This window comes from Pangasianodon hypophthalmus, chromosome 5 (genome assembly GCF_027358585.1).
Source record: "Pangasianodon hypophthalmus isolate fPanHyp1 chromosome 5, fPanHyp1.pri, whole genome shotgun sequence".
NCBI lineage: Eukaryota > Metazoa > Chordata > Actinopteri > Siluriformes > Pangasiidae > Pangasianodon > Pangasianodon hypophthalmus.
The window spans coordinates 24714029-24741790 of record NC_069714.1 but is presented as its reverse complement, the minus strand read 5'-3'; the positions used below and the strand labels follow the sequence as shown (position 1 = coordinate 24741790).

The 27762-nt window shown below is 37.2% G+C and overlaps 2 protein-coding genes across 8 annotated transcripts in view; one reads left to right on the top strand and one right to left on the bottom strand.

Moving 5' to 3' along the window:
• The first annotated feature begins 243 nt into the window (after positions 1-243).
• Positions 244-7425, top strand: wdr4 (WD repeat domain 4). Its single transcript, XM_026912771.3, has 11 exons — positions 244-390; positions 854-919; positions 1353-1499; positions 1581-1737; positions 3185-3297; positions 3473-3533; positions 4729-4833; positions 4939-5009; positions 5552-5738; positions 6203-6272; positions 6537-7425. The coding sequence occupies exons 1-11, from the start codon at positions 308-310 to the stop codon at positions 6749-6751; spliced, it is 1275 nt and encodes a 424-aa protein (XP_026768572.1). The 5' UTR covers positions 244-307; the 3' UTR covers positions 6752-7425.
• A 978-nt stretch (positions 7426-8403) lies between these two features.
• pde9aa (phosphodiesterase 9aa) overlaps positions 8404-27762 on the bottom strand; it is a 40905-nt gene continuing 21546 nt past the window's right edge. For 4 of the 7 annotated variants that reach the window (XM_053234284.1, XM_053234285.1, XM_026913241.3 and 1 more), the window contains 13 exons: positions 20905-20989; positions 19242-19302; positions 17577-17651; positions 16307-16393; positions 14649-14753; positions 11868-11950; positions 11531-11687; positions 10418-10531; positions 10083-10187; positions 9753-9881; positions 9547-9642; positions 9406-9457; positions 8407-8698 (listed from right to left, as the gene is read on the bottom strand). In XM_053234284.1, the coding sequence (XP_053090259.1) occupies positions 9407-9457; positions 9547-9642; positions 9753-9881; positions 10083-10187; positions 10418-10531; positions 11531-11687; positions 11868-11950; positions 14649-14753; positions 16307-16393; positions 17577-17651; positions 19242-19302; positions 20905-20989 (1148 nt within the window). In that variant the 3' untranslated portion in view covers positions 8407-8698; position 9406. Of the gene's footprint in view, positions 8699-9405; positions 9458-9546; positions 9643-9752; positions 9882-10082; positions 10188-10417; positions 10532-11530; positions 11688-11867; positions 11951-14648; positions 14754-16306; positions 16394-17576; positions 17652-17789; positions 17865-19241; positions 19303-20904; positions 20990-27762 lie in introns of all 7 variants that reach the window. The other 3 variants (XM_053234287.1, XM_026913242.3, XM_053234286.1) reach the window with 3 other exon arrangements.

Sequence of the window (27762 nt, the reverse complement as noted above, 5' to 3'; positions counted from 1 at the left end):
ACTTCTCTGCAAAGGTGTCAAGGTGTCTTGAATCTTTTCTCCGTTTGACTATTCAGTAGTATTCAATTCTGTTCTGATATTAATATCACTAACATTTCAGAGTGTTTATATTCTTAAATTTATCAGTGTGAGTTTATAAACATAAATATTAATGTCTGCGCAGACTCTAATGTATCTCTCGAAAGTATATTTGAGACGTGTATGGTGACCATAGCGACCACGGACCAATCACAGCGCAATTTAGTCCATTCATATGGATGACGTGTTAATAATGCGACCGGGTTTTCCCACGTGAGTAGTAGCAATCATGGCTGCTGTGTGCTGTGCGGGAGAATGGCTGGTGATGAGCAGCTCGCATTATTTAATAGCTGTGAATATCAAAGAGAACAGGTCTGAAGTTTCATGTTGTATATTATTTCACACAGCATCCTTTTAGATTCATGTGTGTTAGAGTAGATACTCAGTGTAGCTTGAGTCTCAGTGAGAAGCGTAAAAATGACAGTAAAATCTGCTCGTACAAGAGGGAAATTAATTAGATTTCATCTTCCTACTGGTGATGGTCATGACTGATTTTACCAATTGGCAGAAATCATAGCAATTCTTTGTTGGTTGTAGATCCAAGTCGTTTTACTCTACTTAAACATGAAAAAGTATTGAGTCATGTTTTTATTGAGATTTGATTAAATAATCAATTGATCAGAGTTGAATCAGATGTTTCAGGTCAGGGACCAAAGCCACAAGCAGAAACTGGATGTCAAGGATTAAGTTGTGCCTATTTTCTTAGATTAAATAGTGCATGCTGGATTATGTTGATTATCCTGTAAATAAAGGTGATTTTGTGTTTCTAATAAAGGGAACCATTCGTGTTTGACTGCACTAAAGCAGAGCCGAAACCAAAGGAAGCTGAAACTGACAAAAGGTAACCAACCACGCTTGTGTTTCCAGTATGACATTGGTATTGAGGTGCCAATACTTTTGAACTCTGTTATAAATCACTGTAAGAAGTAACTGATTGGATGTTAAAATGTACCAATCATTTAATTTCCCCTTGTTTACATGATTAAATAATGTAATGTTAAAAAAAACCTGTAAACAGTTTTTTAACACGGCTTTACTGTTTTGTTATGCAAAAAAACAACAACAAAAAAACAGCAATACTATGTATCATGATAGATATTGTGTATCATGAGAATATCTGTAAGTATCACAAGCTTTATTTTCTACTTCCATAGAATTAAATTTTACATCCTTGCATTATTCCTGATAGGAAAATTGTATAACCAGCACACAGAACTTGAACTGATTTAGCAGAATAGAGTTTATTCTCATGTGTAGTGCTTCACCCCTTACAGTGATGGTGGAGGTTCTCAGGAGAAAGGAAGTGACCAGATTCTCGCTCTCGCCTTGTCAGCATCGGGAAAGTACGCTGCTCTGACGGATGACAACAAAAGACTGGTTCTGTTTCGCACCCAACCGTCATGGCAGTGCATCAGTACAAGGTATCGGCAGCCGTTCTGTATCCGAGGCGTGTGATCAGAGGATTTGGTTTAAGAGTGAATACGGATATTTCTGCTCTTCAGGTGGGTGGTGCGCAGGTGTACCTCTCTGGTGTTCAGTCAGGCCGAGGATGAGCTGTTTGTGGCGGATAAATCTGGAGATGCATATTCATTCTCTGTTCTGGAGCCACAGAAGCTGGGTGAGCTGAAGCTGGGTCATCTCTCCATGCTACTGGGCATCGTAAGTGTTTGTTTTTTGTTTGTTTGTTTGTTTAAGGCATATTTTATTATAGTTTATTAGAACAGAGACACATTCATGCTCTGAAGATCTGCCTTCCTGCAAAGTTTTGTTTCATTCAGGATCTAATACACCTGGCTTTAATTTAACATGAAGATTTTCATTTCTTGATAAGATTTGCTAGAGTTAGTAGCACCATAACAATTAAATTCTTTGCTTAGAGAAACTGTTAATATACTTTTTAAATACATTCTAGCAACCATATAGAGATATTTGATTTGATATATTTCTTTTTTTGTATGGTGTTACTAAATCATAATACTGATATTATAACTATTCTAGATTTTTGACAAAAATCAGATTTTGGTTTTTATTGCATTTGTACCACAGCACTACTGAATTCTCAGATCTGACAGGTCAGAAGGTGTTGATTAATTTTCAGCAGTATTGACAATAGTTCCAGCTTCAAGGCTAATACCATACTAATATTAATGCACTTGTTCTAATACATTATCATTTCTATAGGAACATCACAGGGACTTGTATGATGGATTCTCTGATAAGGGTAATAATAAACAGACAATGTTTTTTAAAAAGTTTTATGAGAGGAAAAGTTTAGGATTTTTGGAAGGAGTCTCCAGTGTCAGTGTTTTGTAACAGTCAGAGGTAAAGCTGTAACTGTAAGTTTTCTGAAACAGGAAAGTCTTCAGGACAGATGGCTTTTTGTTTTACTTCTTGAGAACGTGACAAGTTGCATTTTATTAATTTTGTATTATTTATTTTATTCTTATTAACTTCAAAAGAGGAAAAAAAGAGAAGCTGGTGAGGGAACAGCTGTTTACAGCTGCTGTAATGTAAGCCAGAGCAGGAACTAACTTCTTTTGTGGATGTTCTACAACATTATATGCAACTTTAAATGAATCAAAAACCTTGTCTTGCTTTAAGAAATAAAAATTTGTAATCGTCAGTGAATTGCTGTGGTATAAGAGGAGTATAACACTTTGGGTCAAGCTGTTATAGTAAAATAATCAGCTTTGGATGGGTTATCGCTGCCTTGTAACAGGCTGAATCACACCATGATATATTGATTATTTTCCTTTAGTATCATACCCCTTTTTTATTCTTTACATAACAGATCTATAATTTATAGATGGACAGATACTGATAGACATACAGCATAGACATACATCCACATTGTTGTTTTGAAAGATGATTGTTAGAGTCTTTTTAACAACACTGCCATGAATTTAACTTTGAATTTAAATCTCTTTCAGAAAACAGAAAGGGAATTAAATGAATTAATATTTAAAAAATTGTTGTTACATACATTACTGAACCAAGTCTAGCACTTTAAGTGTAAAAAGCAGTGCTTGTAGTGCATCCAGATTTATCCTGAGGATAGCTTGTGTGTTATTTGCTTTAATGTCCCACATTCTTTTCTTTTCTCCAGACTCTGTCTCCAGATGATAAGTACATCATCACAGCAGACAGAGATGAGAAGATCAGAGTGAGCCTTTGCAGATCCCCGTACAACATCCAGGCCTTCTGTTTGGGACACACAGAGTAAGCACATAAGAGTCATTTTTTTACTAAGACCTGTTTTTAATATCCATGTAATATATGGTATGATAATTTATAGTTATTGGTTAAAGGGCTGGATAAAAAAAGCCCTAATGAATACACCGATGCACAAGCTGACTGTTTTTCAGTCATGTACCTTTCTTGTTTTCTCTTGCAGGTTTGTCAGTGCTCTGTGTGTTCCAGCTGGACATCCTGAATGGCTCCTCTCAGGCTCAGGGGTAGGAATCAAATATTTGTTTAAACAAATGATTGAGGAAATGTCACTGGGAATTTAATCACTGTCTTGTTTTGTATTAAGAAACAGTGCCTTCTGGAAACTAAGGCAAAAACAATGTAAAAATTAAGTAGGTAATGTTGCCGCCTTACACCTCCAGGGTCGCTGGTTCGATCCTGAGCTTGAGTTACTGTCTGTGTGGAGGTTCATGTGCTCCCCCTGTGTCTGTGTCGGTTTCCTCCGGGTTCTTCAATAAAATGTCAGTATGTGGATTGGCTAATATAAATTGACCGTAGGTGTGAATGAGTGTGTGAATGTGTGTGCGTGGTGCCCTCTGATGTACTGGGGGTCCCATCCAGGGCGTATTCCCACCTCACACCCTGTGTTCCAGGTGTAGGCTCTGAATCCACTCCCACCCTGACCAGGATAAAGCAACTGAACTAATCTAAAATGCCCCATTTGACATGAACAGAACATAAAAACTTAAAAGTTATATATAACAGATATCCTTGCAGTCAAATGTATTAGAACACCTGGAATTTGTTTTATGACATGTTAATCAGCAATACATTTACATTTAAGGCATCTGGCAGATGCCCTTATCCAGAGCGACTTACATTTATCTCATTTATACAGCAGAGCAGTTAAGGGTTAAGGGCCTTGCTCAAGGGCCTAGCAGTGGCAGCGCTGGGATTTGGACTCAGAAACTTCCGATCAGAAGTCCAATGCCACAGTCAAACAGTAATACACAAAAGCAAATAAATCCATCCATCCATCCATTCTCTGTACCGTTTATCTTACACATGGTCATGGGCAGCTTGCTGCTTATCCCAGGGATCTCGGGGCACAAGCCAGGGGATGGGGTCCCAACCCATTGCAGGGCACAATTGTGCACACACACCCATTCACACATTACAGACAATTTAGAGATGCGAAACAGCCTACAATGCAGGTCTTTGGACTGGGGAGGAAACCGGAGTACCTGGAGGAAACCCCCGAAACACGAGGAGAACATGCAGGCTCCAGTGCACAGGGCTGAGGAGGGAATCAAACCCCCAACTCCAGGGGTTGAGGCAAAAATTCTAACCACTAAGCCACCGTGACCCCCGAAAAGCAAAAAAATAAGAAAAAATATTAAGCAAGGATTCTACCAAAAGTATATTTTCCTATTTAAATTTTTTTTTCTTTTGCATTGGCAGGACGGCACCATGAAACTTTGGCATTATGAGTCCGGTCGGCGGTTACAGAGCATTGACCTGCAGCAGCATGGCGTTACACAGAGCTCTGATACGGACACTGAAAAGGTAAAAACCATCGCTAATGACACTGCTACTGCTTACAGTGATCAACTGCACCAATACTGTCAGTACCAGTACTTCAGTATGACTTTGTCCCTTTGTGATCTTTAGCCACTGAGGTTTGCTGTGAGTCGGATCATCAGCTCGCCAGATGGACGCCATGTAGCTGTGCAGTGTGAGAGGTGTGTATCGCTTTACTCAGAACATATAGGAGTATCAGGCAAAATTAAATGTGTATACTAACCATAGAAACAAATATGCATGCAACTGTCTTTATTTGAACAGAAAAATGTAATAGTGTAAGAAAATCAGATTTTTGAAAAATAAATAAATAAATAAATAAATAAATCATAAGTGATCTGATAATGGGAAATCTCAAGGTCTGTGTCACTCAGTAATCAGATTTCTTTTAGAAGCATTGCTATTAGTCTAATAAAATCTTTAGATAGCGAGGTGTTAGTTCTTTTTTTTTTTTTTTTTTTAAGTAAATAATTATAAATTAAAAAAAAATCTGTGTACATGTTCTAAATAACCTGATATTTTAATCTGAGTGCCTCTGTATTTCTTATATCGTAATACGACTGCTTGTTTAACATTAACTGCTGAAATCAGATCATAATCAGATTATTAGTGTGCATGAAAACACAATCCATGATGACAGAATAACCAGAATTGGTGTGCATCTGTTAACTGTAACAATTTTTTTGTCTCTTTTTCATTAAAGTTTTCCCTCCATTCAGCTGTTTGCAGTAGAGGAAGGATCAGATGGACGTTTGACTCTGACTGAGACACTCGCTCTGCCTCAAAATCCCTGGGATATGACCTTTGACCCTCAAGGTCGGCTCTGGATCTTACTGGAGAACAAGGACACAAATGTACTTCTGTACACACACACAGAGGAGCACTGGCAGGTACGTATCTGTACACACACACACACACACACACACACACACACGGTTTTCACATGCAAAACATGAAAAACCAGTAAGCTAGTTTTATATATTATTATTATTATTATTTTTAATATATTAATATTATTATATTAATATAATGTTAGATGTTGATTTTTCCTATGTTACTAACGGAAATGTAAGTCACATAAGTCACATAAAATTCATGAATTTGTCATTGATAAATAGGACATTTCTTAACAGTAGGCTGTTGTTCCATACATTAGAAATCTTTCTTTACCGGGTTTGCAAAGGTTTGACATTTTGCTATCTAAGGTCAGAGATTTTCTGTGAACAACTGTTAATAGAATATGCTGGAAAATAATTTCCTAAAAACAGTGGGAATCCTGACACTTAACTTTTGAAGTTGGCTTGGTTACAGCATTCTGACTGTGTGTGTGTGTGTGTGTGTGTGTGTGTTGCAGAGTGAGTCAGAAAGCCCTGATCTGCATAGAGTATCAGAAACACTGCATACCCAGTGGGAGCTCTTCAAAGGTGAGGTGCATCATGGTACATCAAGGTTCCCTGAACTGACATGAATTATTTTTGTTTTATATAGATTATTGTCCTATAACAACAACATGCCCCATTGTGTTTTACTCCTTATTTTAAAAAACAAACTATGAACTTCACCATTAATACATTATAAGTAATATTAAAACACTAACACTTGTATTAACTGATATTTTTTATTTTATATTTATATACCAAATAAGCAAAAAGTTTTTCATTTGTTTCTATTCTCCTTTTCCTTCTCAGCCTCCATCTGTGTGGAGAGTCGGTTCCATCACCTCTATAAGGTGAACTTCGACAACATGGCATCGTATTTACAGAAGAAAAAGGAACGACTGCAGCAGCAGAATCAGCAGGGAGGAAAGAAGAGAGCAGCACGGCAGTCGAATGGGGCAGCAAAGAAAAGCAAGACGGAGAATAAAAGCGGAGATGTTTCTCAGAAATGCAGCTCGGAGAGCTAGAACCTGGGAGAGACGCAGCAGATTTAGGGTTTTATTAGACGGTCAGTGTATTGGTGGACATTCCTCTCCATTCAGATTTCATCCTGTATTTCACATTTATGTATTATATTTTTGGATATGCACAAAAATCGAAAGATTGAAAATGAATTTTAAAATAAATGCTTTTTGTTTCCTGTATTGTGTGTAAAATATTTTTGGCCCTGAAGCTGAATCCAATCACATTCAAGCACAGTTTCTTAATATTTTCCTTTTTTAACCAACAATGCAGACTGCAAATGTATAAAATATACATACAAATGTAATCACTGAAACTCATTGAGGTTTATCTAACATTTGAATTTTAAGTTTTGAGGGTATAGTAGCACAGTTAAAGCGAAGTGTTACAGGATTTATCCAACAGGTGGAGCTAGTGGAAAAGCTACCCATCTAGAACATTCGAGTTCAGCTCCATTATATGATGTTACTGTTCCATCCATCCATCCGTTCTCTGTACCGCTTATCTTTGTCTGGTGTTTTTTTTTTTTTTTTTTTTTTTTATACCTAGTATACAGTGGCAGCATGTTGAACAGACTGAGTGCGCACCTGTTATAAAACAGACCAGAAGAGCTAGATGACATAACCATATTTTCATTGTGGCGCCTACACACTTGATTAAAAGGCTCACTTCACACTCAGCACTTGTGAAATTTCAGTATGTAGTGAATTACACAACAAACAGGTCATGGGAGCTGTTATCCTGTGACATCATTCCTACCATTTAAACACTGATTCAATGGTTGTTATAGATTTCAACAAAAACAATTCTTCTGAAGTGTGATGTTTTTTTGTTGTTTGTAAGAGATTGAAGCAGGGTTGTGGTTGTCGAGACCCTTGATTTTGCTTTTGTCTCAGTCTCAAGCCCATTTTATCTCAATTTTAGCTCATGACTCTAGCTCATGACCATCATAATTCATCAGTCTGGATTATGGTTAGCATAAAGATGATTATACCACAAATCAAAGACATGTACATACATTTTAAAATGATCTGTCATTAAATATTTAATAGTTTTTAAAAACAGAAATGGAAAAAAACTAAAGCAGCAGTCAGACAGAATGCAAATGAAATTCAGCCATCAGGAAAGCCAATTCACTGAAGGGGAAAGGACATGCTCCTTTGCTTCTGAGGGCAATTTCACATCAAGCTGACTTTACCTTGGTGAACTTTGACCTGTGAATTTGCAAACCTTATTTTCCTGAGCCAACAGAAAAAAAGAAGGCAAGACTGTGGTGTCTTTGGTTGGTAAAAAAAAAAAAAAAAAAAAAGTATGAGCTGCTTATTAAGTAGTGGTCACACTGGACTTTTGCTTGTTGTATTCTTACTGTAGCTTGTCCACCAATATACGTTTTTTTTTTGTATTGTTTTTTTTTTTTTTAACAGATCTTTATCCGCCCCCTCTCTGCCTGCTTAAGCCCAACACAAAAAGGAGATACGAGTTGGTTCTGTGATCTTGGTCTTGCATTCTTTAGTTTTGGACTCGATCAGCAGTGGATCTTGGGCATTTTTTGGTCTCGACTGAGATGGTCTTTTTCAAAACACTGGTAAAGCATTTGACGTTAGAAATAAAGAACTAGCAATGCATAAGAACAGCCACAAAGTTTACCCTAAAGTATCATGTGACAAAATCTTGTACTTAAAACTTTTTATTTTTGTAATAAAGGACAAGTGACTAAAAATCTGTACAATCTGAATAATATATCTTATATATATATAAAACCAAATAAAAACAAGGCAAATAGAGAATAATATCTATAGAAGAAAGTCAGGTGCCTTGTGTGTGCACTGATCATGGTTCACATTCCCTGAAAGAGGCTTTGGATTGTCTGGGAAGTTTTCCAGCACGTCACTCTACATTCATCAGCTTTCCAACCTACAGGATCCGGATTCAGAATAAGCAGATTCTCCCAACTGAAACACACAGACACACACACACACACACACACACACACACACACACAAATACTCATACAGAAAGGAATAAAACGCAACAGGGTGTGCTGTTAAATGAAAATAATCAAGGACAGGGTTTTTTATTCCTCTTATACAACTGAAGTTTGCCAAAGAATTTTTTTTTATTGATTAAAAAATGACTGTACATTTTGTTCATTTAACATTTGTGGAATAACTTTTGTGTCCTTGTTCTTTATGAAATATTCTGTTCAAACTCAACTGGCAAATTTATTTTTCAAACTTTGGTTCTTTTCATTTTTTTTCTGTTGATTTTGCCTAATTTTACATAATTTACAAAAGTTCAGTGTAAATGTTTGTAACTATTTTCTCCAGATGTATTGGTGATATTCTAGATGAGTTAAGATTTTATATTTTATTTCAGCACCTTGGAATTTTTTTCGATTTATAGATAAAATTGTAAAATAGACTGACATTTCCCCTTTTTCCTCATTCGGAAACGAGGGAGGGTGCAAACTTTCTCACTCAGCTGTAAATACAACCACTTAAACAGAAAGGCCTGTCAGAATAAATCAAATTGTCGGAAGCCATGTCATGAACTGTTATAAATATTCATAAATCAGGTTTCAATATGGATTTACTGAGATTGGTGTGTCATTGGTGGTGTTTAGGGGCTGTAAAGTTTAACACTGCTGCTGAACGCTCACCTCATTTCTTTTTCCCTCCCATGGTGAGGTTCTCACTCTTCTTCTTCTGGACCTGTAAGGAAAGAATGAAGATGAGCAACAGATATCAAAAGAGAGGGAACAGATTTATTGAGCAAAATAAGGCATTTCTGGAGGCCAGACCTCATTCATGGCATCATCAATCTGTTTGAGTTCTTCATATCTGTCTCGTGATTCTCTGAGTGGCTGAACCATCACCTCCTCGATCTGAGGAAACAGCTGGAACACCCAGATGAAAAGAGCATTATTATGCACTGCGATAGATCAAGAGTTATAAGAGTAATCGGTACAAGACTTCGTCATAAACATCACCCTGATCATCTTCTCACCTTCATCACTGTCTCGAACATGGGAATGAGGACGAATTTAATGAAGCCGATCTGAGCCGTGGGCTTAGTGACCTTTTCTCTGTCCATGAAGGGAGCGACGGGTAAGCCTTCCGCCTTCTCCCTGTCACTCTGCATTAGGTTTTTCAGAGAGAAAAGAATGTCTTCAGTTATTTACACCAAACAAGCTTTTTGAATAATCTGAATAAAAGACTGAACATAAGAATAATGCCTACTAAGAAAATAGTGATAAAAAGTGACAAATCAAACACTACAGATTCTTAATGGATACAGGATGAATATTTGATTAATTTTTTTTTACAGTTCCATCACCTGCATGAAGTACTCCTCAAGCAGACAGTCCACCCACGGCTCGGCCACCTCCATCGGCCGAACCTCGTTGGAGATGTCACAGCACTTAATCAGCACCATCTTCAACTAACAGGCACAGAAACAACTGACAGTCATTATCCAACCAGGACTGTACATATTCATTCATTCATCTTCAGTAAGCACTTTATCCTGCTCAGAGTGGCAGTAGATCCAGAGCTTATCCCAGGAACACATGACATGAGGTGGGAAAGTTCATCACAGGACACTATGTGCACCTATAAACATCTGTGCTATTATTAAATACTGTCAAAGAGAAACAATAATTCAGTGCTCACACAGGTAACATGCTCCTCATTGGTGTAGTCGAAGTTCTCCACCTTCTGTTTGAAGGAGTCGAGGATCTCGCCATGCCGAGCCATGTCTGTAGCTAGTATCAGAGTGATGGTGCCCTGTTAAAGAAAGTGGAAGGTATAAAATGAGTTAAATGAGTAAAGTCCTATGATGACAAGCAAACATTCATTTCTTACATACAGCTGAGTGCAAAATATTCCATACCATTAGGACAAAATAAAAAATACAATGAAATGTGAACCTAATACAAGACATCTTTGTGTTAGGGGTCACAGATGTTCCTTCATTATCACACATTATCACAAACACTTCTTTATTGCAATAACACATACAAATCCAAAATGACTGTCTAGATCAGTGATTCTCAAACACTTTGTAGCCAAAAAAAATGTACTCCTGGACTTTTGGATGACAGAACATATTAAATCCAAGCTGACGTTATTTATAAGCTGACTTGTTTTTGAGTTACTGAGGCTGGCATTAAATCCATTCAATTCAAGTGACCAGTCAAAACAGGCTAATAATTACCAGAACTTAATAATAAATCAAATAACTTTTAGAATGATGGGTTATGAGTTCCACTGCTGTAACTAGAGTAAATTCCTCTGACCAGTCCTATGCGCTCTCAGATTCTATTCCTACCTGTGTTTAGTTCTCATAGCTGTCATGCAAAAAAATGACAGAAAAATGTGTCTTTTTCTTTTTCTGGGATTAATTACTCTAATAAAATATATTGTAAACAAAGCGAACACAGTTATATGTATAAATTGCACAGCAGGCTATACATTTTTCTGCCTTTTCTTATTGGAACTTAAAAAAAAACTGGGCACACCACAACACACTCATAAGAGACAACCCTAAAGCAACATCTGCAACATGTCACTTATTAGTATGAATACAGGGTTAGAAATGAATTGTTTTAAGTTTTCAAATCCTCCAATAATCATTCTCTGACAACATCGACCTGGGACAAAACACCATCACCTGTAGTACTTATTGTATTTACAGTAATCAGGCTATGACTGATCCAAAGGGCCACCCACTTGAAGTTATTTATTAATATGTGATATAACCTCTTATTACACACTCAAACACACCTGACGGATCTGTTTAAAGGCTTCAGCATCAAAGTTGGAGAAGATGTTACAGTCTGGCTGGGAGAAGATCTGAAAGGCTACGGCACAGTGGTGGTTCTCCAGAGGTGAAATATCATTATACCTCACTGCCAGCTCTGTCCGTGCATTTATCTGATACCTGAGAATGAGAGAGAGATCAGATACAGAGAGAAACTGGCTATATATTACTCATGCATTCATCTGTGGTAACTGATTTATCCTGTTCAGGGTTGCAGTGATTCTAGTATATAATATATAAATAATATAGAAAAATAATATTTATATTAATGCATGCATGTGTTTAGTGGGATTATCTTACGTGTTGTTGTATCCAGGATGATCTAGATCGTGACACACAGCTGCAGTCATGAGGATCAGAATATCCACCTGTGTAAACTTTTCCTGCAAAACACACGATTTACTGTGGGATTACTAACATTATGGTCACTGTTTTATCCCTATGTCCTAGAACTGAAAATGACAAACCTGAAGAAAATATGAATGCAGTATGACTTTTTTTTTTTTTTTTTTTTACTATATCTCATTTAAGTTTCATATACTACATTAGGTCAGCGTTTATAATTTTATAAAACTTATTTTAATCCTAGAACAAAGTAACATTACATCATACATAAACAAGGCATTGGACCCTCAGACAACTCTGACAATTATTATTATTGTTATTATTATTATTATTATTATTATTATTATTAAGTCTTTAAGTCTTGATCATTATAAATTGGGAAGGAAAAAAAACTAAACTATATTGTAGTTCCTTTTACATGAATTATAAATGCGATATTAAACAATAGTTTTCAATCACATAGAAACCCATGGTAGTATTTTTACAAAAGTAAAGACATAACTAGTAAGAGTATAACAACCAGATACAGTAAGATACCAGGGTAACATTGTGTTAAAGCCCTAGTTAAATTTGCAATAAGCATAGTTACCATAAAGCATAAAAGTTAACACAGCAGTATTTCTGACACATGGTAAACCAAAATATTCATTAAAAGTGTAAAAATATGAGTGTTGAAAAATGGTATCTCTTATTGATGAGAATTCTATGACAATCTTCACATGAAGCCATTTTAATGATAAAGTCTCAGTATATTATGTCAGAATTGTAACATCATGCTCACAAATATAATAATCACAGTTACAAAAATATACCAAATTAAAACAGCAGCCATACCACAGTAAAACGTCTTATTTAAATATTTATACAGTGCTGTTGAATTCTGTGATCTCTGATTGGTTGGAAGGTGTTGATTAAGTTTCTGTAACAGCAGCTCTAACAGGAGTTCTGGCCGCAAGGCAAATCACAGGTGTATATTAATTCACTTATTCATAACACATTATCGTTTCTATAGTAACATCCTGCACAGAAACTTTTGTGGAAGGAGTCTCCAGTGTCAGTGCTTTGTAATGGTGAGAGGTAAAGCTGTAATTAAGTTTTCTGACATGGGAATATCTTCAGGACAGAGGAGTTGGCATTTTCTCTAACTTGTTTCACCGACATTCCACAACATTAAAGGTAACTATAAACTGATAAAAAAAAAAGCATGGCATGACATTATGTAAGAAAAGAAATGAAAAAGATATCATGAAAAACTCAATATTTTGAGTTGGATAGCATTGGCACGTTACTGTGGTATAAAAGGAATAAAACCTTTCAGAATGTGCTGTTATTAATAATCAGTTTTGGGATGGTGAGAGTAAATCCTCTTCATGTCATCACACCATCTCACCATATACATGAATAATAAACATGCAGTTTAATTAGGTTAGCCCTTAAACACTCCGGACCCATTGGTGGGTTCAGACTTCCAGTCCTCTTATAAATACACACCTTTCCCATTAGGTGCACTAAATAATTTATAGTATAATCAATGAGTATTAATATTAAGATTAGTTAAAATGAAGATTAATATTTTGAGACAAATAAACTAGGATTTTAATGGGTTAAGGCTATAGATATAGGTGAAGAATTATTTATCTATGGAAATACAAAATGCAAATATGTGTGTGTGTGTGTGTGTGTGTGTGTGTGTGAGAGGGGGCGCAATTTAAATATTCCCCATTCTTGTGAACAGGAGGAAGCAATTTTCTGTCCAGTGGCTGCACTCATTATAGACTGGATAATTAAGAAGAAACCCTCTAAATAGATGTCCATGGCAACTGAAGCACAAAGAGGAAAACGAGAGGCTAAAGAGCATCTCTAAATAGGCAGAATCTCTTTTTCACCTTTTCATACGTCCTCGCTGCACTCCTCCGCTCTCTTCCCTTCAATTCCTCTCACACTCCTCCTTTCATTTCCTTTCTGTCCTGCTTAGCATATATTGTTTACTTCCTTACCTACTTCTTGTACGTCTCTGCATATCTACAAATAGTCCACTATTGTATTAGTATGCTACAATTGCCTGTATGAGTTAAATCTTTTCCTCTCCTTAACTCTGCTTCAATCATTCTTTTGTCTTCTCAAATTATATTCTGTGTATATCCTCTACTCCTGACTGTCCTGCTCATGCTAGAAGAGCTTGGAAGAAGACAGAGGGCGAGTGTAATGCCGAAAGCTCTACCATCATCATCTACATATCACCACCTGTTAAACCACTGACCCATAATACTCAGTAACCTCTTTAAATGAACAGTTCCTGATTTCACATCAATATAAAACAGCTTTTACAGCTGGGGGCAAAAGTTTGCGCCCCCCATGAAAAAAATTTACATGTAATTGCTCTAATAAAATATTACACATTACTGATTACAAAACCTTTTAGGTAAAACCAACAGGAAAATAGTCCGAAAAGAAATTGTCATGACCCTCTTGATTTGCTGACCTGATCTGAAAAAGACCGTGTACGACATCTGGAGTTAAAGCTTAAAGGTACATTATGTAATCATTTCTATTACTTGTACTAATAAAGGAAAATCTGTGAAACCAAACACACTAAATGTCTTGTTGCTATGAATTAAATTAATCTGTCTTCTTCATTTTGTCCTAAGGGGATGCAAAATTTTGTAATTTAGGGGATGCAAACTTTTTGTGATTGTATGAAGGACGAGAGGATGCAGGTTATGGGAAGTGTTTTACCTGTAGGTTGCAGAGGTAGATCATGCTGTACATCATCTGTGTGACGCAGAAGCAGTGGCGGAAGTTGTGGAATGGGTTGTTCCTGTAGTTGTCATGAATACAGAGCTATAAAACCAAAAAGAGGAAAAAAAAAAACAGATTGTAAGAGGATGCAGAAAGAATTGTCATTTTTGAATGTGTACATACTGACATGACACACCTAACCAACACTGAAGTATTAATTAAGTTTGCATAGGAACCTTAAGCTCGTTAGCAGACAAACAATCAGGCACATGACTAGCTATAGCACTTTAGACTTCCTTCATTGCTCCACACCATCTGCACAAAGTATATCATGTGTACCATGTACAGGTACAATGTGCAAATTACTGTATCATTGCACAATGTTAATATCACACTATATTACACTGTATATAATACTGCACAGGTCTTTCATATGTACATACTGTATATAATATCCTTTTATACATCTATTTCATTATACTTCCACCTTAGCATATATTTATTCATTCCTTCATTCTGGTTAAGGATCCTGCACCCATCCCTGCAACGTAACAATACATCCACTTTATTAGGAACACCTATACACCTGCTTATTCATGCAATTATCTAATCAGCCAATCATATGGCATCAGCACAATGCTGAAAGTCATACACATACAGGTCAAGAGCTTTAGGTCAAGAGAGGTCAGAGGAGAATTGCCTGACTGCTTTGAGCTAACAGGAAGGCTATGGTAACTCAAATAAGCACTCTTTACAACCCTGGTGAGCAGAAAAGCATCTCAGAATACACAACATGTCAAATCTTGAGGCAGATGGGCTCCAATAGCAGAAGACCACATGAGGGTCCACTCCTGTCAGACAAGAACAAGAGTCTGAGGTACAGTTGGCACAGGCTCACTGAAACTGGGATTGGAAAAAGATTGGAAAAAGACCAGATGATGTTTTTCCAATCTTTATCCTTCTAGTTTTGGTGAGCATGCATGAATGAGCAGATGTACAGCTGGTCCTAATAAAGTGGACAGTGAGTGTACATTCGCACATTCACTCACACTTGGGGCAATTAACTATTTGCAAGAAACACTAACAACACGTGTATTAACAATTTTAAAACTTCCACGCCCACACTTTCTCTGTATTGAACCCTAGAGAGCAGTGGTAAGTGGTGACTGGTCAAATGGCATCTTTTGTAAATTTTGGTATGTTACCTAAAGCAGAGTTGTTTAGCATATATTATTTATCTTTTTGGGGTATTTTAGGTTAGTTTACATCCTTACCTATTTCTTGTACTTCTCTTCATATTTATAAATAGTCCAGTATTGTCTTAGTATGTTACAAATGCCTGTATGTGTAATACACCTGGCAAATAAAATTGACACTGTTTCTCAAAAAAATGTATGTATGCAATCAAATATATTCCAATATACATAAATATACACACACTATGTAAATAATTTATGCTACAGAATGCTTGGTCTTAAGTTATAGCCCTATGTAGGTTACTCTGTAATCTTGGCTTGTACCATGTACAGTTAAAGTTAACATATTTGAGCAGAGTGAAATCAAATTGACCAGATTCAGATTTTTAAGAATTACATAAAGATTATTTTATAGCATTTTATTAGTGTGTTGCATAGCAGTCCAGGAGCTTTCCTTACCAGCCATCTCTTCAGTGTAATAGGGTTGATGTTGAAGTCTCGGACCAAGCCCAGATCATGATACATGTGCTCAAGACAACTGAGCATCTGGAAAACACGTACAGTGACAGATTAGAAGGTCATCTCATCTGTAGAAGCACCAATGCCATCTGAGATAGAAATGTACAGTTTGTTGGTGATATGTTTGGTTACCTAGTCTTAGGTCACCAAATCTTTCACATGGCATAAAGCTTTCTAATTAATGCAAAACATGGATAATCACGCAAATCACGGGTTTATAATAATGCACTCTTTCTAATACATAAGAACTAACACATGCATGTTTCTAAAGTAACAGATAATACACAGGGATTTATATGCGGATGCTCCACATAGTCTAAAGCTAACTTCTATAAAATGCTGCTATTTAATAAAGAAATACATAAAATTGTTGGTAGGGTTTTCTGTAATGAGATGTTTATTTAACATTTACGGAAGGAGTCATTAGTGTCAGAGCTATGTAACAGTCAGTAGGTATTTCTCCACGGGAAACTCTTCATGACGGAGGACACTATCCGGTTTCTCGGTAACAAACTCACTGCATTTTTTTATGTTATTAACTTCGAGAGAGAGAAAGAGAGACTGATGAGGGAACAACTGTTTACACTAACATAGCTCTATAACATACATGATGACAGGAATTTGTTTAGCTGATGTTCCACAATATTAAACATGTGGTTCATAATTAATCACAAATGTAATCCCAAATTGCTGAGGTATAAATGGAACTGTGGCAGTGTGGGCGTGGTCAAAGTCAACTGTGAATGGGAGGAGGAGTTGCGGAGAATGAGTGGGATAATTGATGAATGGGTGCACCTGTCAGTGAATAATCCGGAAGTGTATTTATAAATAATTTTTTGTTTTAGTGAATGGCGTTTGACCATCGAGAGAGAGCTGACGTCAGAGAGCTGCCAGTGACCTTGTCTGTGAACAGACTGAAGACAGTTAAAGTGTTGTGAAGGTCTTTTGTTTTCTTTAAAGGATTTGAATTTGCCAAGACAAGTGCTACAAAGCATCGCTCCCATGTCCTCATTCCCATAACTGACTACCAAGTTTTTATATGAATAAAACACTTTGGGATGCCTCATCATGTTATATTTCTTAATTTGGGTATTTAAAAATTACCTTTATTCTTCTTTTATGTGAAATGACAAATATTTAGCATCTAATGTATTAATGAATGTTTACATATTAGGGAACAATAAATGTTTACTGGCCTCCCTGGCCTCACCTCATTAGGTTCCCACTGCCACACATCGAAGATCGGCTGTCTCAAAGCATCTATCGTCTCTTTGGACAGGTGATACTACACATGGACCCATGCACAATCCAGACAAATATGGACACACACAAAACCACACACACAAACACACAGGAAGAAAACGAAGGCGAACAAGAGACAAGAGAGGAGAAAGACAGGCAGCACAACGTTAGTGAACCTTACCTCATTGGATTCCCACAGCCAGACGTCAAAGGCGGGTTTTCTGAGGGCGTCTATGGTCTGCTGCGAGAGCATGTACTGCAGGCAGACAGAGCTCCCAGTTAACCCTTTGCTCCTAACGCCTGGCTGGGGCCGCCACCCTACACCTGATACACTCCTGCTATCACACTTATTACTGTGCTCATGTCATGTCGGAATTACAACATAATGTAAAGCGTTCATGTCCAAGCTGAAGCCATAATTACCACTTGGGAATCTGGAAAACTCCAGGAATTAGGAATAGTACAGTGGTGCAACAGGAGTTTCACTACATCTGTGTGCATTTCCGTTCCTTCCACCCCACAAAAGCATGCTGATAGATGGCTTGGCTACTCTAAATTGATTCTAGGTGTGATTCAGGGTGTGAATAATGTCCAGTGATGGGTATCTGAGCCAGTGTGTATTCCCACCTCGAGCTCAGCGTTCCCAAGACTCACCATGACCCTAACCAGGATAAAGTGTTTACTGAAGATGAACAAATGAATAAACGTAAGGATGTGTCTGTTAAAACTTTTAATGCCCACCATTTTCTAGGATCTGAAAGATATTAAGGTGTAGGGTGTATTTACACAGAAACAATTAATTTCCAAGTCTGAGAATATGAACAGCTCAGAGTAAAATCTCTGAACCATCATCTCGTAATTACTGTAACTCAGACATGACACAAACACACTATATGATTCTTATAAATCATGTGATAGGTGTATACACTGTATATACTGTTTACACTGTAAACAGTTTTTGAACACACTGTTTTAACATTTTCCTTTTAAATATTCCTTTCAAAAAAAATTTGAAAATCTAACCTTGGCAATAGGTGTAAGGGAATCATGAATGCTTAGTGAACTGAGAAATGTTAGAAGTAATTCATTTTTGAGGAACAATCTAGATCTAATCTAATCAGATGCCAAAATCTTTATCACTCTAATTAGGCACTTGTAGCAAATCATATATTTATGTTTTACAGTTAACACTAGCACTACGGCTGAGCCTAGTATATTGATAGGCTTGACTAGTTTGCCCTCCATGATCACCTGACTTAAATAAAGCACACATTTAGAGTTGCATTAGCAGTTCCATAGAGATTTAGCTTCCTTTATTTTAATTGCTGTTCTACATAATTTTGCTTGGTCTGTGGCTACAGTAGTATTTAAAATATCAAATGACTGGCAGTGTAATAAATTCCTGAGTACAAACTGTCCTGTACTTTTTTATATTTTTCTGGCTAACTGCCCATTTGTCTCATAAAGGACCCATCATGGCTTATCTCATCTGCTGATTACGTCTACAGGATTAGGGTACTCATAAAATAAAAATAAAATAAAGCAGTAATGAATGTCCTATTCACAATTTCAAGTGTTGTGGATAGGTCAAATAACTACTAGGAAAGCACATATAACTAGTCTGCAGTTTTACCTTTGGGTATGAAGGCACATCTCTGCGAGGAGTCAGCTTCTTGTTATCATCCAGGAAACTACTGCAAAGAACAGACAATGCACTCTAGTGAAAACACTGAGAACCTTCTGTGGTTTAATAATGTACACTACACTGCAGCGCGGTTAAATTCTCAATTCTGATTGGTCAGAAATTACTGATTAATTTTCTGTAACAGCTCTTACAGTAGTGCAGACAGTAAGGCAAAACACAGGTTTATTTTAATGCAATCATTTAAGTATGTTATTGTAACAACTCATTGTTACACAGGGCCTTTTTGGCAAATACTCCACATAAACAGATTTTTTAAATATAAATGTAATTGTTGACAAGGTAGATTTTTCTGTGAGGAGCTATTTATTTAGCATTTTTGGAAGGAGTCACCAGTGTCAGAGCTTTGTAACAGTCAGAGGTAAAGCTGTAAGTAAGTTTTCCAACATGGGACAGTCTTCAGGACAAAGGACTTTTTGGTTTTGCTGTAACATAAGTTTGTCTTGTCATGTTACAAGTATGACTTGTTGGTCTTTAATAAAACACTCCAGAATATGCTGTTATGGAGGAAAATAATGACGTTATGGTTTTAACAGTAACTCTTATGCGTCTGGCTTCCTTACATCACCTCATCATTGATTATTTTCCTATAAAAGCACACACTATGATGTTTTATTTCTCATAACCTTTTTTGAACCATGGGGAAAAGGGATGTTTTCTGAGCTATACCCAAAAGGAAGGAGCATTTAATGAGAATATTTAGGTGCAAGAACAGATGAGCATGTGTTCATTAGTCAGCTCATCAAGACGCTAAAGGGGATAAAGCAGTTCTCCTGAATTAGTTCCCTTATTAAGAGCCAGCTAAGCACAAATCTAATCCTCCACTCACTACTGATGGCTGGCTTGCAACTACCATTGAGCTAATTGGCATGAATTGGACAGGGTGATTGTGCCAATCCTCTTTGGGATGATAATTGTTATGACTCTGTGATAGTGTGATAGCACAGGGCCAAGGAGTCGTTGGGCGTTTGGAGAATACCATGTCCTGGGAATACCATGAGAATACCATGTCCATGACGTAGTCTACAGCTGACCTAGCACTCAGACTCTGTTTGGTGTTTTATTGCTTTCTAATTTTTAGGATCTCCACATTTGTTTTTTGTGCCTCATAGTCCCTCAAAGGCTTACCTTTTTTATTTTTAGCCTAGATAAAGTATCCTTTTAATCCTTTAATCCTTAATTAACGTTATATTTTGGTCTTTAGTGATGAAATCTTGCAGCGATTGTTGCACTTATGAAAAATCTGTTGCATCCTTGGACTTCTTTTTAATGGTCTGCAGGAATCTGATCAACCAAAAACTTACTTAACTGGCAAGCACTCTGGTGGTGTGAATTACCATAAATTGTTTTTGCTTGCAGTAGAACACTACGGTGTTGCAACTGGTCAAAGGGACAATTCTTAATTATTACCCCTTTGTGCTGCAATCCTTAATAAGTCAGCTTTAACAGTATGATTTGTTCAGATACCACCCTCAATATAAAAGACCTTTCTTGCACCCCTGCTATCCTCTAGGTAATCATCCTTATATATCGCATAAGCATGTTTCAGTACAGGCTGAGATGTTGGTTTGCTGTAAGGTGGGCAGAGACAGACCTGTTGTTCCTGGAGGCCATCTCCTCCCTCAGCTTCTTAATGTCACTGCGACATTTCTCAATCTCCACCACCTTCATCCCCTCCACTGAGAAGAAAGACAGAGAAAATGTAAGAATGAGAGGACAGAAAGGGGGGGGTATCAGGGAAAAAAAAATGTATTAAAAAAAAAAAAAAAAAAAAAAAAAAAAAAAGGAGACCGAAAATTTGACGGCTGAGAATCAAAGCAAGAATGAGCTGAACACACATACACACAGGCAAGCAAAGGACATAATGGTTAAGCTATTGAAGCTTCCTGTAACTATTGGCTTTACAGCTTCTGAGTTTTCCTGGCATTCGGCCAGCTCGCAGCACAATGGGTCATTTAGCTGGAGCACATGAGCCCGATACAATGCACCATAACATCAGATGACATCAAACACCTAATCATCACTATTACTGGGTGTTGTCTAAACTGCTCTGTTTATTCGGAGGCAATGACAGTCATGTATTTATGATGGTCTAAGTGTCATCTTAGAAATTAAATTCACTTCCTGGTCTGATTAGTGATTTTTTTTTGGTATTTTCTGATTAGCAGTTTAGCCTGGGAAAACCTTCCACAAGGAATTTATAGTTCAGAAAAAAAAGCCAACTACATTTTTAGCCAGAGTTTTCATATTTTTGGCTGTTTGCCAGAATTTAGCCACAGCTGCATCAAATGAGACCATGCGTATACACCAATCAGCCATAACATTAAAACCACCTGTCTAATATTGTGTAGATCCCCTTTGTGCCACCAAAACAGTCCTGACCCGTTGAGGCATGGACTCCACAAGACCTCTGAAGGTGTGCTGTGGTATCTGGCACAAAGACGTTAACAGCAGATCCTTTAAGTCCTGTAAGTTGCGAGGTGGGGCCTCTATGGATCAGACTTGATGGCCAGCACACCCCACAGATGCTTGATCAGATTGAGATCTGGGGAACTTGGAGACCAAGTCAACACCTTGAACTCTTTGTCATGTTCCTCAAACCATTCCTGAGCAATTTTTGCAATGTGGCAGGGAGCATTATCCTCCTGAAAGAGGCCACTGCCATTAGGGAATACCGTTGACATGAAGCGGTCTCCAACTTGGTCTGCAACAATGTTTAGGTAGGTGGTACATGTCAAAGTTACATCCACATGAATTCCAGGACCCAAGATTGTCAGCTTGCCTTTTTGCACCTGGTGCCATGTCTTCCCCAGGTAAATGACACACACATTTCCAGCCATCCACATGATGTAAAAGAAAATGTGATTCATCAGACCAGACCACCTTCTTCCATTGCTCCTTGGTCCAGTTCTGATTCTCACATGCCCATTGTAGGAGTTTTCGGCAGTGAACAGGGGTCAGCATGGGCACTCTGACTGGTCTGCGGCTACGCAGCCCCATATGCAGCAAGCTGCGATGCACTGTGTGTTCTGACACCTTTCTATCATAGCCAGCATTAACTTTTTCAGCGATACAATAGCTCTTCTGTGGGATCAGACCAGATGGGCTAGCCTTCACTCTCCACGTGCATCAATGAGCCTTGGGTGCCCATGACCCTGCCGCCAGTTCACCGGTTGTCCTTCCTTGGACCACTTTTGGTAGGTACTAACCACTGCATACTGAGAACACCCCATAAGACCTACTGTTTTGGAGGTGCTCTGACCCAGTCATCTAGCCATCACAATGTGGCCCTTCTTTATGCTTGCCCATTTTTCCTGTTTCCAACACATCAACTTCGAGAAATGATTTTTCACTTGCTGCCTAATATATCCCACCCCTTGATAGGTACCATTGTAATGAGATAATCAATGATAATAATATTTAATGATAAATCATTATACCACACCACCAATGAATCCTTGATTCTGATTTAATTCAAATTAATTTTCTATAACAGCAGCTCAGACAATAGTCCCAGTTGCAAGACAAATCACAGATTTATGTTTTGATGTGCTCATTCTAACGCTATCGTTTCTACAGTAACAGCTAATTCACAGGGACCTGTATGGCTGAGGCTCCACATAAACTTTTATATTAAAAAGTGTGTAACTGTCAGAGGTACAGTTGTAACCTAACTTTTTCAGACATGAGAAATTTTTAGGGACAAAAGAATGTGAAGTTTCTTGGTAAAACAAGAAACTTGACAAGCTGCTTTTCTTTTCTTATTAACTTCAAGAGAGAGAGAGAAAAAGACGCTTGTGACGGAACAACTGTTTCTAGCTGCTATAACGTTAAGTGATAATTTACTAACTAATTTATTAAACGTAACTGTAAATAATTAAAATGTACAATGTTTCTTCTTTAATAAATAAAATTGTGCAATTATTGGAAAATTGCTCTGTTATCAGAGGAAAAAAATGCTTTGGGACATACCATTATTTGAAATTAATCAACTTTAACAGTAACTTTAACAGCATTTCACATCACGCTGCATCACGCAACTCTGTCACTGATTAGTCATAACAGCATGCCCAGTCATGGTTTATTCCTTACATGGCAGCCATTTAATTAATCTTTTAACACATTTAACCTGACTGGTAAAAACAAACAGTCACAGTTGGTAATGCTTTACTTGAAAATTCTTCGAAGTGACATTAGCTACTGTGCTGCTAAATGCTAATAAACCAGGAACTTCAGCATTATACTAGACATTATAATCAATGTTTTTATATATATATAAAAAAAAGTTATTATTATTATTTTTTGATCTTGAACCAAATAATTCAAATAAGCACACCTGCATTAACCAATCTGAACTAATCCTGTAATTAATACGTTTGCGGTGGTTAAATTGGGAAATTCATAAAGGAGTGAATGGTGGTTTCTAATATTTACATTTATACCTGAAGATCTGTGTTTAGTCACCACCATTTACTAACATTCGTTGTATAATTTATGATCATTTATGTTGACTTACATTTAGTTAGCCAATGAATTAAACATTAGTTAATATAAGTGTACTTAGTTAACATTTTAAAAAAAAATTAATGAGTTAACTCATTTTTAGAATTGCTTACAGTCTATTAACAGACATTTACGGTAAATAGTGAAGTAAGTAATGTTACTTAAGTGCCTTTTTTACCCAGAGCAGCAAGACATACTGTAAATGAGACTCTTCCTGCTACATAACAGGCTCAGTCTGTCCTACCATTGTGCTAGGTGTAACTACAGTGGCTTATTTACCCAGAGCAGCAAGACACACTGTAAAATAAGACTCTTCCTGCTACATAATAGGCTCAGTCTGACCTTTTAAAAGGTCTCAATACACAGTACTGTGTATTCTGTGCTCCATCACAATGTTTTAACCTCATAATTCATCAAACCCTTAATGATCCAAGTCATTTTACAGCAGAAAAAAAACTGCATAGAGAACTGCATAAAGAACTCCAGAGAACTGTGAAAACCATGTACACACTGCGTTTTAAGGTGAGATGTATTTAACAACGGGCAGTTTATAGTGAGGATTCTTTTGATAGTTAAGGGTTCGTAGATTCCTAAAGAGATTCCACATAAAACCTACAAAGACTGCTAGACTTAAAACCCTTAATGGTTGTAGATTTAATCTTTTTTCCCCCTAAGAGTGTATGGTAACACTATAGAGGTAAGCTGGGATGACAAAAAAGCAACACTCTGGGCCAAAATTATAAATAAATACAAATATTTTCACTATTTTTGAGCAGCATGTATTTTACAGTTCAATATTCAGTATGTCTAGGACAGTTTCTACTACACTCAAAAATAAATGGGCCAAAGTTATTTTTGTCACAGAAGTGTTGCAGAACATTTAAAGATAGGACCAAATTCAACTGCCTGTTAGTTAAAACTGAATGGAATAACAATAACATGTCGAGCTATCTGTAAGTTTACACCAAGTAATGAATTAAAAAGTATATAATATAAAAGATATTCTGTAACTTATGGAGAATGCTCCACCTTTACCTGTTTGTTAACTTTTTATTTATTACTAAATTAAAAATACTTATTTTTTTGCTTGGCCCATTTTTTATTATCCCAGAGTGTAGTGCCAAGTAGAGCGACAGAGCTTTCATCAAAAACTAATTTTGTCAGGAACCACATACCATGTAAAACTATTATAACAAGTTACTAAACCTATTAAATATCTGTACTCAGTGGACACAGCTTTCTGACTTAGTGTAAGACACTTCCAACACAGTCTTCAACATCCAGGACAACGTATAATATCATGTATAATACAAAACACAGCCACATTTCAGGTGGTATTTTCCAGTGAGCCAGTGTGATACTGAACCACACTACGGTTAACAAAGGCAACCGCTCTCGCTGCTATATGTGTCAGCTAGGAAAAACAATGTTTGATGCTTTTGATTAATGGATAATTTTGCAGAATGGCCATGCATTTAAAAATAACAATAAACCTAAATTAAAACCTATTAATTTCAAAGCTATTAGTGACAACCAGGGCAAAAAAAAAACCCAGAAGGGGGCATTTTAATTAGAATTTCTACATTGGTATTTTAATGTCACTGTTATTCATAACAGACACAAAGTCTACAATTCCCAAACTGCAGGTAAAAACTAAAGAAAATAATCATTTTAACTGTTACAAATTAATTTAACAATTAACAGGCTCAGAAGGCATTACAGTTTCGAATATTTTGCCACACATATGGAACTTCAGCCATCTATCCCAACTAATCAATAACACCTTGGATCCATGTTGGTCCAGGAGAGCTTGCATGCAGTGTTCACCAGTAGGCCTGACCTAGGCTACAAGGCTGAAAAGAAAATCTGGAACGTAAGATGAAATAAAAATCGGTATTGGTCCAGCGACAAAATGACTTGATAAACGTCGCCTAATATCAAGGATGAGAATAGTAAAAATAAAAAATAAAAAAATTACTCACTAACGACTGCCCACCTTTCAAAAACAATACATCTTTTTGAAATACTGGTAGCTAGTTGGTAGCTAGTGTCATTGCACCATCTGCTGTGGGGCACAGGAACTGCATTTCTGATGAAGCATGGATAAAACTCAATGACCAGATATCTAAAGCATAGATAGGGATAGAGAAATCTGGGCTGGTCTTCTGAGCCTGTTGCCACTGTGTTTCCTGCCAGGAACAGTGGAAGGAAAATGCATGAATAAATTATTTATTGATGATTATCAATAACATATGTGTCCCAGCCTTACTATGAAACAGGGTCAACAGTTAATATTTGACCAAAGCAAAGACCATAGAGCATCTCCACATCATATAAGCACATTTCCAGAAGAATACAAAAGAGAAACGATGTTTAAAGGCATTAAAGACAAGAGAAATTGTTCTCTTTGTGTTAAAAATTATCAAGAGAACTCAAAACTCACACTCGAAAGCACCCAGAACTCAAAATCCTCACTGCCAAGAGCATGACACCTGAGCAGCTGTAGCTCTGATTAACTGTGATAATAAATCCTGAGAATATGGAACAGTAAATAATCTGTAATTATCTCTATCTCGCCGTTATCAGGTCCAGTGTGTGTAAGCAGACAACACATTGCTATCATCACATCTCTGATCCTGTTTCATAACCCAGTCACATGCAAAACTATGCCAACTTCCTCTCTTCACCCTTTATATAAACATTATATTATAAAGCTCCAGATTTCTGCTCAACACCAGTTCTTCAACATTGACATCAATAATTGCCATTATTTATCAAAATTATTTAGCCAATTTAGGAAACCACACTTTTTTTTAAAATCAAAAATACAAAACTCCAATTTCTTTTCATACAAGTTTCATTCTTTTCAAGCTTACACTGAGTTACCAGTTCATTAGGTACACCTACATTGTGTCTACACTCATTGGCCATTTTATTGGTTAAAACAACTATCTAGGTCACTTTGGATGTAAAATTACTGATTGTACTCCATTTATTGCTTGTGTCCATACCACCCGTTCCTTGTATGTCAGTAACCACCATTTTGTTATTTGGATTTTCATTTTTCAGTGATGCTGACAGTGAAGTGTGTGTTGCACTTCTATATCAGGTACAGCAGCATTACTGGGATTTTTAAACACTTTTGTGGCAAAATGGGCAAGCATAAGGATCTGAGCAACTTTAACAAGGTCCAAATTGTGATGGCTAGATGACTGGGTCAGAGCATCTCTAAAACGGCAGGTCTTGTGTGGTGTTCTCAGTATGCAGTGGTTAGTACCTACCAAAAGTGGTCCAAGGAAGGACAACTGGTGAACCAGTGACAGGGTCATGGGCAACCAAGGCTCATTGATGCACGTGGAGAGTGAAGGCTAGCCTGTCTGGTCTGATCCCACAGAAGATCTACTGTAGCATAAATTACTGAAAAACTTAATGCTGGCTATGATAGAAAGGTGTCGGAACACACAGTGCATCGCAGCTTGCTGCGTATGGGGCTGCGTAGCCGCAGACCAGTCAGAGTCCCCATGCTGACCCCTGTCCACTGCCGAAAAACTCCTACAATGGGCATGTGAGCATCAGAACTGAACCATGGAGCAATCAAAGGAGGTGGTCTGGTCTGATGATTCATGTTTTCTTTTACATCATGTGGATGGCCGGGTGCGTCAATTACCTGGGGAAGACATGGCACCAGGATGCACTATGCGGAGAAGGCAAGCTGGTGGAGGAAGTGTGATGCTCTGGGCAATGTTCTGCTGGGACACCTTGGGTCGTGGCATTCATGTGGATGTTACTTTTACACGTAACACATACCTAAACATTGTTTCAGACCAAGTTGCAGACCCCTTCATGGCTACAGTATTCCCTAATGCCAGTGGCCTCTTTCAGCAGGATAATGCTGCCTGCCACATTGCAAAAATTGTTCAGGAATGGTTTGAGGAACATAAAGAGTTCA